Genomic DNA, 17,692 nt, shown 5'->3' with positions numbered 1-17,692 from the left:
AAAATTCGACGTAGAGCATATCGTTTTACGTGATTGGTTCATATAGTTTTTTTTTTTAATACATATTTAATATCTGTAGTTTTATTTTTTTTATTTGAAATTTTGAATGATGAAAATAATTCTGTATTTTGAAAAAAAAATTATGGTATCTTATGTTTATATTATGACATCCTGTGGGTAGAAAATCATAATTTTGATGTAGGATGTCATAATTTTTTATCTAAAAGAAGGAGTATTTTTGTCATTCAAAATTTTCAAACAAAAAAAAGTAGAATTGTAGGTATTAAATACGCGTTGGAAAGTGGTTGGACAAAAATATCTTTTTTATATTATAATATTTTGAGTCATATTATGATATTTTTTATCATATTATGATATTCTACATATAGGAAGTCATAATTTAATATAGAATATCATAATCTTTTGGATGTCATAATTTTTTGGATCATATTATGCATCTTGTGTGTAGAAAGTCATAATATGTCATTGGATGTCATAATTTTTTTTAAAAGATAAGGATATTTTTATTGTACAAAATTTTTAAATGAAAAAATAAAATTACAGGATTAAGTACGCGTTGAAAAGTGGTGGCTATGTGGATCAATTACATAAAGCAGTGCGCTTCATGTCAGATTTTTTATACTGTTTGTAGTGCATAAAGAATTTTTCAAAAAATTATGTGAGGCAGGAACCAGAGAAAAAATTATGGGATGGATTTCATAACTTGCTATATTTTTTTTAATACTAATTTTAAAGAATAAACTTAAAAATCAAACTTTTTTATCAATGGAGTTGTCAAACTGATGGTTTTAAAAAAAGATAAGGCATTCTTTCTCATTCTCATTTTCAGCATATATTTTTTACTGATACATACTACATGATTGTATGATATATATTAAAAATATTAATTATTAAATAAATTAATATATATCTCCAAATAAATAGATACATATGGAGTTCACCAATACATAGTATATGATTAGGTGCTGTATATTTAGCAAATTAGTTATTTAACAATCCAATACATATCTTCAAGCAAAATAATATATAGACTTCAGAATATTATGTGCATCAGTACATGTTATATGATTTGGTGATACATATTTATCGAGTTCTTGATATATATTGCAAGCTTTTTTAATACATATCCAGTAGTGATTTAATATATATATTTAGGTAAAAATTATATGATAGAAATTGTATATCAATTTATCTAGGAGTATGTATTGTATTATTGTTAAATGGGTATTAAAGAAGATTGTGGTATGTATTAAAAAGTGGATGAGTATGTATCATCATACTATGTAATATGTACTAGTGAATATAATTTCTATAAATTGTATATTGATTTGCTTGGAGGGATGTATTGGGTTGCTAGATGACAATTTGCTGTGTGTATGACCTGGCTATATCTATGTGTTGACAGACTCCATATTTTAAAAACTGTGTATTAATTTACTTAGAGATATGTATTGAATTACTCCTAGGTGTGTATTAAAGAAGTTTGCAGTATGTAAGAAAGTTGATGAGTGTGTATTACCATACCATATAGTATATATTGGTAAACATAATATTTTAGAAACTATGTATTAATTTGTTTAGAGATGTGTATTAGGTTGCTAGATGATTAATTTACTAAGTGTGTATCATCTAATTATGTATCTTGTATTAATAAACTTTATATTTTGGAAATTATATATTGATTTATTTAGAAGTATGTATTGACTTGTTTAATGATTGATTTGCTTGATGTATATCATTTGATTATGTATTATGTATTGATAAAAAATATATCATGAAAATAAGTGCAAAAAAGAATATAATATTTTTTTATTTTTATTATAAGACTATTGACTCTCTTGGTAGGAGGAATTTTTGATTTTTATTTTTTTTTAAAAATTAGTATTAGGAGAAATGTGGCAAATGATGGTGCTCACCCCATAATTTTTTTCTTTAGTGCCTACCCAAAATGATTTTTGTTCGGTTCACCTTCACGAAGGTCAAGTTGTCGCCCTTTTTATCATGGAGTTGGAAGCCATCGCTGAAGGAAGGAAGAAGAAGATGATGGATATCATGGTGCAAATCTTGGGTGGAGTGGAGAGGCCACCTAAATAACAATCTTGGCAAATCATGCCAAATTTGGAAATCAGATGGATAGGACTCAATGTTTTTGCCCCTTAGTGTCACGTGACCACACATGACTTCTAAATTTACCGATATGGTATCATAAATATTAAATGACTCGTAAATCTGCTTGATTTTGAATGCTTTTAAATTTGTCCTAAAGTTCTTCCTTTCTTGGTGCCAGGGTCTTACTCTCGTCTGTTGACCTCAGCCTCATCCGCCAAACCTGCCACCCACCGGACGAAATCTTCCACCTACTCGTCCCCCTCTTGTCACCAATTTTACAGCAATGGCTGGAAAATGGAGCCCATATTGAATTCTGCAATAACGGTCGGCTTCTGCCTCATCTTTTGACATTTTACTTTCCAATTCTCCTTGACTTATCGGCGAAGAAGAAAGATTTGGTGCCACGTCTATTAAATCCAGTTAGGAATTTGATTTGGGATCTAGAATTCCCTCAAATGGTGCCAATGAAGAATAACGAGTGTTTCAATCTGTTACGGAACGTTTTGTTGGAGATGATAAGCTAATTTTATGACCTCTTTCAAGTCTTTTATGGAATGACAAATTTCGGAGGCGAACGTTTGAAAGATTATTCCAATTTTTTTGAGAAGATCAAGTGTTTCAATATCCCAGTTTCCGATCAGAGAATTCCTACAGCAGAAAAACTAAAAAAAAAAAAAAGAGGAATTGGAATGCTCCAATGGTTTGTGCATGCTCTTTGTGAGCAAGAAGAAAATATTGATCAATTGTTTTTATCTAATGCCTTTGCTAAACATATTTGAATGCACTTCCTTCAGTTCGTCAATTTATACTCTCTCCCAACATAATTGAATGCTCTGTGGATAATTTGGATGGACAGTAATATGAGAAGAAACTACCATTCTGAGTTTACTACAGAATATCTACTTTCTAACAGGATGTTGTCTTTTGCCTCTCTTACCTTCAGAAAAAAAAAAAAAAAGGGTTTCATGCTTGTGTTTGGTTAAACTTCTCCTTTCTCTTTAGTCTTTCTCTAGTTCATTTTGCATTCAATTTTTTCTTGGATTCTTTTTTATCCTTCTTTCTTTCTCTCAAGTCTCAATGATTGCGATTGGGCATAGCTTAATCTTTTCTTACAAAAAGACAATTCCAATGCTCTAGAAGAAAGATTTTTCTTTTTTTTCTTCCAAAAACAAAGGCCTTCAACAAGTTATTCTGCTATATGGAGTACCATCATAAACTTTATTTCCTAGCATAGCATCTCATGAGCCAAACACTTGGTTGCAGTAATTAATTATAAGCGTGGAATATGATATGTTTGTAAAATGTCTAGTACTAGAATGAGGTTAGAGGTGAAATGTTCAGCTCCCATTTGCTTAGCTAAGAGCTTAGCAAATTTTTTTAAAAAAAATAGACTTTATAGCTTGCATTTGTCAAAACAAAGAACACACAAATAATTAAATAGAACACAAAAAAGTATCAGATTTTACCTAATGGCTGAGGTCAGATATAACGCATTAGCCCATTCCTTTTGTTTGTGTCTTGAATTCTGCTGCCTGAGTCTGGACTTCGGTTGCAGTCTCTCCTAACCAACTTGACCTTTTCCAACTTAACTTGGAACAGGGTGACCAAATCTCAGTCTAAGTTGATGAACATTTTGTCTGACTCCATTCAATGTTGACGTGGACAAAAAATAAGAGCTTTTATCAAATTACAATAATTTCGGAGGTGTCTTATTTATGAACTTACGTAGGTGCGTTGCTTGTACGTGTGCATGCGTGTATTGAATTGACTAATATCTCGTTAAATTTATTTAATATATTCATCATAAAATAGGTTCCTATTTTATATCATTTCTCATAATTTTTCTCACTAATGTTATATTCTAGATAAATTGGAGCTTAAAGGTCTCCATGATCCTTCTTCTGGATGTTACCTTCATTGGCTTTTCTACTTTTATAATAAAAGAAAGACAAAGTCCTCTATAACTTTATTACAAAGAAGAACGTACCCGGGTTGCTTCGCCAACTTTGAGATGTATCCTGGATAGCTCCAAATATGAAAAGCTTCTGAGAAAACCCTGAGAGAGTAGATGGTTGGAATTCAGTTTGCCAAAGAGAAGGGGAAAAAAAAAAAAAAAAGGAGGTGGGAACCGGCAAGAATACCTGGACTTTTTCTACGACCACCGATCCAAAGTCCAACCACGCGGCCAAAGCCAGACCCTTGTGGCTCAGAGGTGATGACACCAAGAGCAGCAGCACAAGGACGAAGCATAGCTTGACAAATTTATCACTAATCATCTACTGAACTGATCAGTACATAACATCTCTCTAACAACTGGATTTGTTGAAGGGGAGATGTCTCCCATGAATGTAGGAATTTTTGTGGATTTAGCATGGTGTTTAAGGCAATGAGGTGGTCTTGTGAGGAGATGGTGCAATTTGCCTTTTGTTATATATCTTGACAGAGAAGGTGGTGACTAGTTCAATGCACCTGTCTCTGGGGCAGTGAAGTGCGAATGAAGTCAGCAAACCAATTAAGGAGCTCTAATATTAGCTAGAGTCAGGATAGTTTTTGGTCCCTATCTCATGTGGTTGGGTATTAATTTAGTTCATTTTCCAAGTGGCAATCTGCAACATGATAAAATATATACATACCCCAAATGGATTTGGTTGAGGTTGCTATCAGCTCCTTTGGATTCTGCTTGTACAAGTCCTGCCTTAAGTGGTTGAACTCTAACATGCTAGAACAATCTAGGATATGAATTGCACTCTTGGTCAAATTTAATCTCTGGCCAAGTGCAAGTTGGATCCATTTAACTTTTTTCTTCTATTTTAATTATGCATCTTTTAAACAAGACAAGAGATTTTTTTTTTTTTTTCTTTTTCAAGAGGCAACTGAAATTAAATTTTGATACATAAACATGAAATGATCTCAGGATATATGGCATGCAATTCTAAGCAGTTGGTATAACTAATAACTGCACTGTCACTTTGGAAAACAGACTAGCATGATGATGTGCACTGATGAATCTTGAATTCAGTGGCACAATCCAACATCCCATTCAATCCTAGGCAGTTCACAACGAAAAATTTACATAGCATAAACATATAAGATGGATGCGAAAAACTCATTAAGCGAGTATTGAGTCTTGTCTAAGTTGAATCAGTAATCCACCTTACAACTCTGACTAAATCTCAATTGAAAACATTAGCTTTCCAATTTGCATTTAATGATTCAGAGAACCAGTGATCCAAATATTGAAAAGACTAACTAATATGATTTTAATCAACTCATCACCAAAATGAGCCCCCATTGTTGGGCATATCTATTCATGCACACCTAGCATTGTAGCATGTAGTACATGCACCCCACAATTATTACGTCTAACTAATCATAGGCCATTAATTTTACATAATTCATAGTACATTCTTGATTAGCTAAAGTAGTTGAGATGCCCTGCCATTTTTGTAATGGGACTTCCATTATGAAGACCCAACTAGCACATGGGTGTAATTAAGTAATGTTAGTGTTCTCTGCAAGCTACACATATTTGGGACCACACATTATAACTCGAATTGGCTCCGTCCAAGTTGCATGAAAGGTATTCAACTCCATTAAAACTATTGTTTGGATTTGAGTAAAGGTACAAATGAGTCAAATTGCTTGCAAATTACTCGAGCTTGATTCGATTTGATTATTATCGAATTTGAGTAGCTTTTTGAGTCGAACTTGAATAGTTGGATATTCAACTCGAAAGCTCATGAATCTACTTGAATATATATATATATATATATATATATATATATTAAATAATATTATTTTTATTTATAATATATATAAAAATACATATATTATTAGTAGGTTAAAATTTGATTTCGAGTTCGAGCATGATTCGGTTGATATTCGAGTTGAATCGATCTTGAATTTTATCTATTTTTCATTGAGCTAATCTTGAGCTTAAAATATTAAAGCTCGATCGATCTCAAGTCAAATTTCGAATTCGAGTATTAATAATCGAGTCAAGCTCGAACTTAAATTTCTAGCTATTCAGTTTGACTTGGCTCTCGATTGCACTCTTAGGTTTGAGTATATGTTTAACAGCCTCAATTGAGAACATACACGTTATTGACTCTTACTAACCTATATATTCTGCACATGGAGGCCGAAGTCAAGCCAGCTAACTCTGACACGGAAAACACGAAGCTCTCTCGTCTACCAAACCGAGTCCTTTGGGTGTTAAGCATAGCGTGTCTTTTGTGCTAACCTTCTCGCACGGAAAGCATCATTGACTCGGTTTTCACACAGAAAAAAATTCCACGTAGACAAGTTTTGTTTCTTTCTTTTTAATAAAAAAACCCATAATTTCAGTATCGAATACTTCACCAGTGATCATAAGCAAAGAATTTCCAAACAGATTCATTAATTTCTAATTCTTTAACTAACAACAATTAAAAAACCAATGAAAAGACGATGAAAGAAATTGAGCTCGCCATGGCCAGTCGCCAGTTACAAAGAATGAGTAATTCTCTGTACAAATACAAATAATGGTAGTATAATAATTTCTCTAGAATTGGTGGCTTCTAAGCCGGGATAAGGAGGCGAGGCTTCTTGAAGGCCAGAGGGCTCTGCACCTCCTCCTCCTCCGCCGCCACACACCGCCTTGCCGCATCGAAGGCAAACTCCGGCACCGCCGGCAGGTTCAGATCGAACCCCTTGTCGCTCGACCCTGCCCCCTCCGACATCGACGCCGCTGCAACGGCGGAGGCGGAGGCAGAGGCAGAGGCGGCGCCGCCGCCGAGGCTTCCGTCATAGTGGCACCTCTTGTGTCCCCCTAGCGCCTGCCCGGACGGGAACGTCTTCAGGCACACCGAGCACTGGTGGACCCTACCGCTAACAGAGGCAGCCGCCGTGGACGAACCGGACGCCGACGCCGCCGGCGAGGCGGTGGAATCCTCCCCACCGGCGAGCTTTCGGTGGCTGGCCTTGTGCCCGCCGAGCGCCTGGAAAGAGGCAAACGCCTTGCCACAGACCGAACACTTATACGCAAGCTTCTCCTTCACCGGAGCAGCGGCCACGGTTGCGGTCGCCGACCCAGGATTCAGAGACGGAAGGCGGTGACCGGATCCACCGCGGGCGAGCATGACGAGGCAAAGAGCGAGATATTCCTCCTCGGTCGGCGGGTGGTCGAAGAACCCGTGGTGGCGCTTCGACCGCTTCCTTTTGGCCCATCCTTCGACATGATGAGGAAACTGCTCGTCGCTCGTCTCAGTAGCGGTCGGAGGGGGGGTTGATGCCGCGGTAGTCTCGAGAGCATCCACGGCCATCGTAGCGAAGAGAGATCTGGAAAGATTGTAGAACACAAGGAGAGAAGAGAGGAAGGTTTCTTACGGGCTTTTGGGTAGGAGAGTTGGGAGTGAAGAGTGGGGAAGAGAAGGGGCGGGGAGTGTTATATATATAGAAGGTAAGGGGGGACTGGGAGGTAAGAAGTTGCGTCAGAGTTGGGTGGCTTAATGTAGGACCGGACTGGGATAAGCGTTGCGAGACACGCTATGTGGTGGGGGGGGGGGAGAAGAAAAGCAGTGGTAGTTGAGGTTGGAAGCAAAGATGGAATCCTGGGTCAACCATTAGTGTGGAGTGAGTGGTAGGAAGGGGTGACTTGGTTCTCTGGAGCCAGCATGAGTTGGAAGAGAGGGAGGGAAGAGTGAGTGGGGTGGAGAAGACTGGTGACCAATTCTTTAGTCAAAGGTCAAAACAGGAGAACTCTTCTTTATAAATAAAAGGTCTCTATGGAGTTGTTTCTTAACCTGCGCCAGTTTAATAAGGACAGGATTGGGATGTCGTAGGGATGACGTTGGTAGAGACGCTGGGATGGAGTTCCGGGGGGATAAGGCTCTAACGGTGGGAGCCGGTGGACTTGTTGGTAAACTTCTCCGAACGGCACCTGGCGGTTGGGCATCTTCGTGGGAAGCAACGACGTGAAGACCACGTGTTTCTTGCTTCCAGCTGCTCTCTTGTTCTTGCTTTTTATGTTTATCCTCACGCTTTCCCAAAGTGATACGGCATCCTATTCCCCTCCCGTCCCCTGGGGCCTGTCTCTCGATCATGCACCCTTTATGATCGAAGCAACGGCTGTGATCGGAAATAGCTCGGTAGTTTGGCGGCTCAATCTAATCATGGCGGTCTCACGGGACACCACGGATCCAAGTCTGGTAGATCGACCGGTGGCTGCCGACCATCGTACCATGCGCTTGCAATTGGGTTCTTTATTAAATTAGTTTTTTTCTTTAAAAAATATTTATCTATCCTGTAGTCCTAAATTTATAATAAAAATATTAAGATTATTGATTGGTGAATAAAGTTATTCATAATGTTTTCAAGAACAATTGCTAGTCTAACTGAATCATGTTTATTAGATCGACCAGATTTAGTGGATCAATATGATAGCGACTCATCATATTGTCATCTTTTATTTAAATAATTCAAAACTAAATGAGAGGGGTCTATGATCTACCATACATGTGCCCCATGATTTGGACGGATCCAGTGAACCTGTGGTCCATGTAATAAATTTTCACTTTATTCACTGACTCTGGCTCTTTTATAGTAAAAAAAAGCGGCTAATTGGATTACAGGAGTCTGGTACACCGTCAAACCATTCTAAGCCCACAACTACTAAGAATGGTGAGCCGCCCACGTTGAAATCGTGCGAGGTGTGCACCAGTGGTGCAATTGAGTTGTTAGCCGGTCCCTATGCATTCGTAACCGACAATTTAGATAACTTCGAGTATTGGAGCACAAGAATCTCCTTTCAGCAAACGACCAACTTTGGGGGGGGGCACAAAAGAAAAAACAAAGTAAAAACTCCCATGTTCATTTCATTTGGACTAATGGAACTGGGTCACTGTAGAATGGTGCTTGCTTGCCACCTACACCATGCCTCCAAAGCACATCAAAGAAATGCCTTTGATGAACCTTTCAGACCAAACACCTCCTTGAGGCACCACTGCCATTTGATGGCTGAAAATAAGTTTTAGTTGCCACTTGTTGTGATCACAATCGATACGTAATAACATGGATAATGAAGCAGATATTATGATCCAAAGTTTTTGATGGTGTCAATTGGCTTGATTACTAGAGCCATCGAATGTTGGATACCAGCGAACTAGATATAGATCCTGCTCTTGTTACGATTTCAATCTGACTTCCTTCAATCTTAGTTCTTTTTTTTTTTTTTTAAATCAGAGCTATTTATTGCTCTTTTTTTTTTCTGCAAGTAATCCACAGAAACAGTGTGATACATATGAGGGTGTTCAATCTTAATTGCATCTCTTCCCATTCATTGTTAAGGCCCCATGTTTTAATTGCCAGAGATGGCTACCTAAAAGCTTTATATGATAGCTCATAGGTGGGATCCATTTGGATTGATGGCGATCCAACGTTGTGGTTCACGACCGAGGAGGGCAAGCATGCAACCGTGTATATAAAGGGATTGTTGTCTGATCATAATTATGAAACCAAACTGCCCAAATGTCGTATAGTACTGGTCAATGTGCAGCTTAAATGTTGTGGGTGAACCACCATTGTTCATGATGGATTAGGTTGACGTAGTTGCTTAACCACCATGTGGGAGTATTGCTAGATTGCTCATGAAATAGATGTCTAGCTTTCTTCTTGTTGATCTATTTATTGATCCATCGCATGGTACTTATGAGGCAGGTATCGGATCATCCAGAAATTACAGATCAATTAAGGATTTGTTTGTCACCGTTGTTATTTTTCTATAAATGAGTTAAATATCACATTCATGTTGGTGTTGAAAATATGATTCACGAAAAATTTCTGCCATCCTTCATTTTTATATTCATATTTTTCTTAAAGTAATAAATCTTAGCTTCCAAATGCTTTACTATACACAATTTGAAAAAAATAAAAAGATTTTATCATACAAAGACACGTTCCTTTTGGAGCAATAGAATAGAATGCTTCTGTTCCCATACATCAACCTTACATAATTGGATGATAAAAAAAGCCTATTAAGGGTCTATTTGGATTCTTCTATAGGATATTGGGTTGCCAATTTTATAGAATTTGTGGTTTGGCTCGGTACAACTACCAAGATCACAAGCTATAAGCTGGGCTAGGTAAAATATTTAGGAATAGCTTTGAAGCAGGTCTTTTTTTTTTATAAAATTTGAGCTAGGTCGCTCTAAAGCTATTCATGGATATTTTATGTGTATAGATTTAGCCCAACTAGAGGCAAAAATGGATAGGATATTATTTGACTAAATCTATTTTCATATCAGAATCTATCTGAATATAGATAAAAATTTAAGCATTCAACTAATATTCGTATCCATATCATATCTGTTAAAGAAAAATAAATATAAATAGACAACTATTCAATCTATATTCAAATATCCAACTCTATTTGTAATCCTATGCTATTTTACATAGTATTCATTAACTTTTAAGAAAAATATAATAATATTAACATGTTATTGGTTGATTTATTATTTACTTAGTAATATCTTTGATTCAGTGATCATAAAAGTGAATTCTTCGATTTATATCCATACTTCTAATATCTGATTTATATTTATTTCTATTTAAAACAAATGTGGATAAAAATTTTTGTATCTAATTTATATCTATATCCGTATTTGTATTTGACAAATAAAATAAATATGGATATGAATATTACCGGCATTTGATTCGTATCCGATCTAATTTTAGCCCTAAGCTCAATATATAACTTGTAATTTTGTTGATTGTGCTGGCCTAATCCATAAATCCTAAGGGATATTTAATCCAATCCATAAAAAAGAAAAAATCCAAACATGACCCAAGTTTATCTTTCCACCAGCATGTCAGCTTTCTTGTTGAGAGCAAGCAGCAAGTCACGGATACTTCTCCCAAATAAACAACTAGCAACGTTCATACTTGCTAATAGCTCCGAAGTCATTGCTTGTATGATGCCTTCGTTGCCTCCCAACTCCCAAGGCAGACGTAGCAAAATAGCATTTTGAATAACAAGCAAATGCTTTGGTGCCATTCCAAATAAACTTCCAACGGGTCATACAAGAAAGCTTATCAGATAGATGGATCAAATTCTTAGAGTTCGAACAAACTTCTAATGGAGCAGCCTGGTCATTATTGACTTGGCTTTGTGGGTGCCTAACAGTCACGGAAGCATGTCAAATTGTGTTAAAACTTTATCCAGCTGACCCGAATTATGCTAATATATTACTTCTTTAATTAAATTGCAGGGCTAACCCTTAATATTCGTTTCAATTCAATGCGTCTACTCCAGAATAATGTCTTCCCCACCTTGTTTCATTCTTCCCAAGTCCCAACAGATGGTCTCACAAAAGAGAATACATCAAATCGAGGAATAACTATTCCCTGCAATCTAGTGGTGGCAAGTTGGCCAGGAATAACTGTTCCCTGCAACAAAGAAAGCTCCATGGACTATGGAGTTGAAGGCATAACTAATGGTGGAAGCCTCAGGCTGCCTCCATTTCCATCCAAAAGAAACCGGCATAACTAACGGACAAGAAGCGGAGTCCATCCCCTCTCGTCTACTCAAGAATCTAAAAACTCCTGTTTTACCCAAAAAAACAAAAAAAGAATCTAAAAACTCCGCTCCACGATCATGCCGACCTCTCTCCTATCCATGATCGTGCTGACCTGTCCCTCTTATCCTCCTTTTCTTTATTCCATCCAACAAAATTTCGTCCCGACTTCATTGAGAATACTCTTCAAAGGACTCCCACGTTCCACCAATTGCCTGATTATAGACTTTTTAGTATGAACAAAAACCATATAGGGCAGGCACCAAAAGTCAGAGAACCTCTTATTAATAGGGTCGTCAGTTTTATAATTTAAAAAATCAAAAAAAAAAAATCATATACGGCATCTTTTTTTTCTTTTTTGTTTATATAATATGCTGTTTACTAGTATATAGTATATAATTAAATAATATACACCAAGCAAATTTATCATCTAACAAGCCAATATAATGTTTAGATAAATTGATATAAAATTTTTAAAAGATATTATTTATAAATATATAGCATATAGTCAGGTAATACATTCATAGTAAATTAATTATCTAGCAACTCAATATATATCTCCAAGTAAATTAATATATAATTTTTAAAATATCAAATTGATGAATACTTACTATATGAGCAAGCGATACACATTTGTCGACTTTCTAATGTATATTATAATTTTTTTTGATATATACATAGCAGTGATCCAATACATATCTTTAATTAAATAGATAAATAGTTATTGGAATATGTTTTTCACTTAGATATGTGAATTAGATCATGAATGGATATGTATCAAAGAAACTTATAATATGTATTAAGAAGATGAATGTGTATCATCTACCTATATAGTGGATATTAGTGAATATGATATTTCAGAAATTATATATTAATTTATTTAGAGATATATATTGTGTCGATAGATAATTAATTCGCTAAGTGTATATCACCTGCCTGTGTGCTATATACTAGTAAAGTCCATGATCTAAAAGTTATGTATCAATTTACTTAGAAATGTATATTGGCATGTTAGATGATGAATTTGTTTGGTGTATATCATCTAACCATCTAGTATGTATTGGTAAAAAGTATATTTTAAAAATAAGAAAGAAAAAAAATATCGTAATTTTTTTCAATCATAAATTGTTATAGCCCAAACCAAGCCCAAAGCCCAGCCCAGCAGATCAAAACCCAAAACGAAAAAAAAAAAAAAAATAGAGGAATTCAAAATCGGGAAGAAGACTCCCGATGGGAGTCTCCTTCTCCGGCGAAACCCAAGAAAATCGGGACTCCTAGGACCCCTCGGAGTCCTAGGGTCCTCTATAAGTAGACCCCTCCCCCTTGAGACCGAAGATCGGCCTCCTCCCTCTCTCTTTTTCTCCGATTTTTTCGAAGAAGAGCAGCGGGCACAGTTGGGTTTCTTGCCGTGTTTTCTCTCCGACGAAGTCACCGGAGGTCAAGGTAAGCTTCCCTTCTTCCTCTCTTCCTTCCTCTTTCCCCTGTGCGCTTGTGCGCGGTGGCCGGCGACGAGCATCGTCGATTTTTAGTCGGAAAAAAAAAAAAAAAAGAAGACTCTGTTTTGGGCCCCGTTTCCTTGAAATCTCCAGCGCCGGCGATCGGAATTGATCGCCGGCCATGTTTCCTCCGTGACCGGAGGAGCGGCCCCGTCGGCCGCCGGCCTCCACCGTGGTGGCCGCGGCCCGAACGGCCGTTCAAAGCCTGAGGACCAAGAGTCCTCTGTTCTGGCCCGGGAAGAAGAAGAAGAAGAAGGAGAAAAAAAAAAGAAGAAAGAAGAAAAGGAAAAGAAAAAGAAGAAAAAGAAGAAAAGGAAAAGAAAAAGAAGAAAAAGGAAAAGAAAAAGAAGAAAAAAAAAAAAAGAAGAAGGGGCGGAGAGAGAGAAACTCTCTCTCTCTCTCTCTTTAGATTTTAGGATTTATGAAATTAATTTAAAAAAAAAATTAGCAATAAAAATAAAAATAAAATTAGGATGTCTATGGATTAATTCGAAAACCGGGATGCTGTCGACGAATTGATCCTAGTGGGGATATTAGATTTTAATAATTTAGTTATTTTTAATTCGATAAAATTTTGATTTAAAATATGATATTTGACGTATCAGGTTCTGAGAAGGATTTTCGAGATCCCTAGAATTTCTAGTTTGGACTTTCTTTTGAGGTAAGTAGTGTTTACTTTTACTGAATTTATCTGGTATATTATGAATTAAATAAATTTATGCATGCTTACGATTGAAATTATTTATTGAAATAATTACTGAAAATTATTTATGATGAAAGTTAATTGTAGAAAATTATTTATGATTGAAGTTATTTGTGGAGCAATTATTATGATGATATATGATCTCAAAGAATGTTATAATTGATTTTACTCGAATATCAATTAATTTTATTATTCTTGAAAATAATATATGAATTGAAAGACAATATGAAATTGACAACCTGACTGTGTTGAGGACCCTGCCAATGGGGGCATATACGTTGGCAATTGACTGTCCTGAGGATTTATGTCGCCAGTGAGACCAGCGACATGTCGTCAGATAGACCAGCGACTAAACCGCCAGTTAGACCAGCGGTTCTAAAGGACTTGGCTGTCAGATGATTCGCAGCCCACCGCAAGCAGATACGCGGTATTATGACCCTGCCACAGGGATAATGTGGTCATAGTCATGGTTGGTAAGAAGAATTTAAGAAATTGATGAATTTAAGAAGAAAAGCATAATTGAAAATTATGATGAATTGACTTTTATATATGATTGATAGTATGAATATGATTTCATGAAATTACATATTGATTTGTTATGCATAGTATTATTTGCCTGATTATTCAGTTAAAGGTATACACTGCTTATTGGGCTATTTAGCTCATGATAAGTTTTATGTTTTTCTTACAGATCCAGAAAATTAGCATGATGCGGGATTTCGGTTGGGAGAGCGATTAGAGATGGAGTTAACTCATTGATTTAGGATTTTTCTCAGAATTGATTCAAAACCTTTAGTTTTGTTTTTAGTATTGACTTTGTCAGACAGTTACTTTCTTTTGAACACTTAGTTTTGATTTGTTATTTGAACCAATGTTTGATTATTGAATAAAGAAAAATTTATTTAACTGTTTGTGAAGATATCATGATGAGATGCCTTGCATGCTTATGGGAAAAGTATTCTATAAGTATGCAACGGTTGCCATGACCCTCGATTCAAATCTCGGGTCGGGGGCATGACATAAATCAACTATTCTACTAGTAGGAGTCTTTGACTTTTAAGTTTTTTTTTTTAAGATGGGCATTGGCGAAAATATGATAAAATACGAAGCCTGCTCCCATATGATTAAGGCTGCAACGAGATAGGTTGATCTTGACCCAACTCGACCCGCTTAGATCCGATCCGATCCGCTTCAAAGGAACAATAGGGCTAGTTGGGTTCTAAAATTAGACCTGTACAATTGTTGGATCAGATCTACATTTACTAAATTCTGATCTGACCCATTCTGTTTGATTTCTGGATCAATTTTAGATTTTTTACTCTATGATCTGATACGAACCTGATATACCATTAGGATCCAAATCCATTTGAGTCTCTAAGTTATGATTTAAGACTTGTATAAGTAATATTTTAAACATAAAGATATGTTTAAAGTTATTTTTATATCCTAATTAATTTTGAGAACAACATTCATTTATTGTCTATTTTGTGTGGTTAGTAGTAGTAGGTTATGTGGTAATTAAAATATAGTTGGCTACATTTGATCTGAATCTGACATGAATCCAACTTAGACTCAAGCTTTTTGAGTTGGGATCAGGTTATGCATGGACCCAACCTAACCTGAATGAACCGTTGGATCAAAAATCTCGACCATAGACTCGACTCGACCCGACTTTGACTCAATCTTTTATTCGATTGGATTTGCGTCCAACATTAACATCCGATCAGAGAATCAGGTCAGATTATAATCACTTATAACCTAGTCCGAACTGTTCCATTTGCACCTCTATATATGATTTTCTTTCACTTAGTACTATCTCGTTCCCTCTTATAATTTTTGTTCCAACCAATGTAATCATGGGTCGTTCATCTTCCCATGATCAGCTCTTTAACCAATTATATCTCCAAATGAGTCATCATTTTATGTATACCCACAGGAAGCTCCAATTTTTCTCAGCCTATCATTGCCCCTCAGTTGTGGCACTTTGGTCGGCCCCATCGTGGCCCCACATTCATTGATGAACATGGACTAAAGCAACATAATTGTGCACCGAGTTGATTCAGAATACTCTTCAAACGACTCCGACGTTCTACTAATTTTCAGATCATAGACTTCTTCCTTGGGACTATCTCATGCCCTTCTATAATTTTTGTTCCAGCTAATATAATCATGGGACAATCATCTACCAACCAAGTAAAGGGCCGTAAAAATCCCACCATCTAAGGGGTTTCGGATGGTATCTTTGGCATGAAGAATGATTCCCTTTTTTTTGCAATGTCAACCATTGGATCGCACAATATCTCCTTTGAGATCTATGTAAGCAAATAAAAATATAGATTGAAGTGCTTTGAAATATGTGCAAAGGATGATCTAGTGGTTGAGATCATAAAAAAAAAAAATCAATCATTCTTTCGCACAAAAAGATGCAACCCGAACCCACTGTTCAGCTCCTTGACCAAGATCTTTGGATTGGTCATCATGTTATCTCTCCAAAGAGAGCTCCAATTTTTCTAAGCCTGTCATTGTCCCTGCTTGAGTTGTATCACTTTGGTCGACCTCACCCTGGACCTGCAATCGTTAATGAACATGGACTAAAAAAATTTGCAGCACCTGGTTAGAGGAGTGAAGTCGATAATATGTTGCACACAATCTTTTGAAATGCTCATTTAAGTACTTCACAAGTTTTGCTAAGCTTCGCCAAGATATACTTTGAAAAACTCCTCTGGCCAATTCCCTCCTCTCCATCTCTTGCATTAAGTCCTAAGCACAATGGAGCCTGCAGAAGTGGTTGCAGAGTTGAGTTGGAGCTCATTCGATTCAATGATGCCCTACCATTTTCCAACTGAACATGATCCTCATGAACCAAGCTTTGGAAATCCATCAATGTCTTGGTCTTCTGATCATGTTTCTGATTTCTATTATTGTTTGGATAGTGTTAGTGCTGGCACTAACTCCAGCTTATACTACTGGACTCAAGGGGATGATAGTAGTATTAGTACTAGTAGCTTCTTTATCCCTTCTGCCTATGAGGGTTGCTATCTTAGGGGACTGAACAATGTCCCTGGGGTCAATGAGATCAATGCAAGCTCTGTGCCCATGAATTATTTTATGGATGGAGGGCAACAAACAACCCCATCTTTTTGGGTGGTTCCCAATGCTCCAAATGTAGACCCCATAAGCTTGAACGAGGAGACTAGCAGTGATGACATGGAACACTGGCACTAATCTCTCAGAATCCATCACTCATGTTCAATTATCACTGCCCAAAAGAAGGTTTCACATGCAGAAGGATGATAGCCCTGTTGAAAGTTCTAACAAGAAGGTCCAAGCTTCAGTGCAAGTGAGCAGCTCTTTGGACTAGCTCTAAGTGTGTGTGTGTGTGTGTGTGTTTTGGATTGGCAACTATAAAGATGCACTTGCTTTTCGTTCTAATTGATATAATTCAAATAGAGGCCCATAAGAATTTGAAGAAGGCGCGATCAAAGGGAGCCAAAAGGAGTGCTACAAGTGGTGATGAGGAAGATAGCAATGCTATTGCAAGTGTGCAGAGTTCCAGCTGCTGCAGATCGAGGGGACAACTCTAGTGCTTCTAAAGAACCTAATGGAGGAGGTAGCAGGAGTCCCAGCTCAAAAGCATCTCCTGTTCTGGCAAAATAAAAGCTAGTCGGGGTTTGGCAACTGACCCTCAAAGCCTCTATGCAAGGATAATATATTTGTTAGCCTAGTAGATCCATCACCTCAATCTAAAATCAGCTCTAACAAGAACTTATTTGAATCAGAATCTGATATGATTGTCACTTGATTGCAGAAAA

At 36.7% G+C, this 17,692-nt stretch overlaps 1 protein-coding gene across 1 annotated transcript; it reads right to left on the bottom strand.

The window, feature by feature from the left end:
• Nucleotides 1–6,501: 6,501 nt before the first annotated feature.
• Nucleotides 6,502–7,544, bottom strand: LOC105033259 (zinc finger protein 1). Its single transcript, XM_010907981.4, has one exon. The coding sequence runs from the start codon at nucleotides 7,431–7,433 to the stop codon at nucleotides 6,690–6,692; it is 744 nt and encodes a 247-aa protein (XP_010906283.1). The 5' UTR covers nucleotides 7,434–7,544; the 3' UTR covers nucleotides 6,502–6,689.
• Between the last annotated feature and the right edge of the window lie 10,148 nt (nucleotides 7,545–17,692).

This window comes from Elaeis guineensis, chromosome 6 (genome assembly GCF_000442705.2).
Source record: "Elaeis guineensis isolate ETL-2024a chromosome 6, EG11, whole genome shotgun sequence".
In the NCBI taxonomy this organism is placed as follows: Eukaryota; Viridiplantae; Streptophyta; class Magnoliopsida; order Arecales; family Arecaceae; genus Elaeis; species Elaeis guineensis.
This window is presented reverse-complemented; position numbering and strand designations above follow the sequence as displayed.

What these genes read in the sequence shown, in the direction of transcription:
- LOC105033259 (XM_010907981.4), bottom strand. Translation starts at nt 7,433, where the DNA reads ATGGCCGTGGATGCTCTCGAGACTACCGCGGCATCAACCCCCCCTCCG.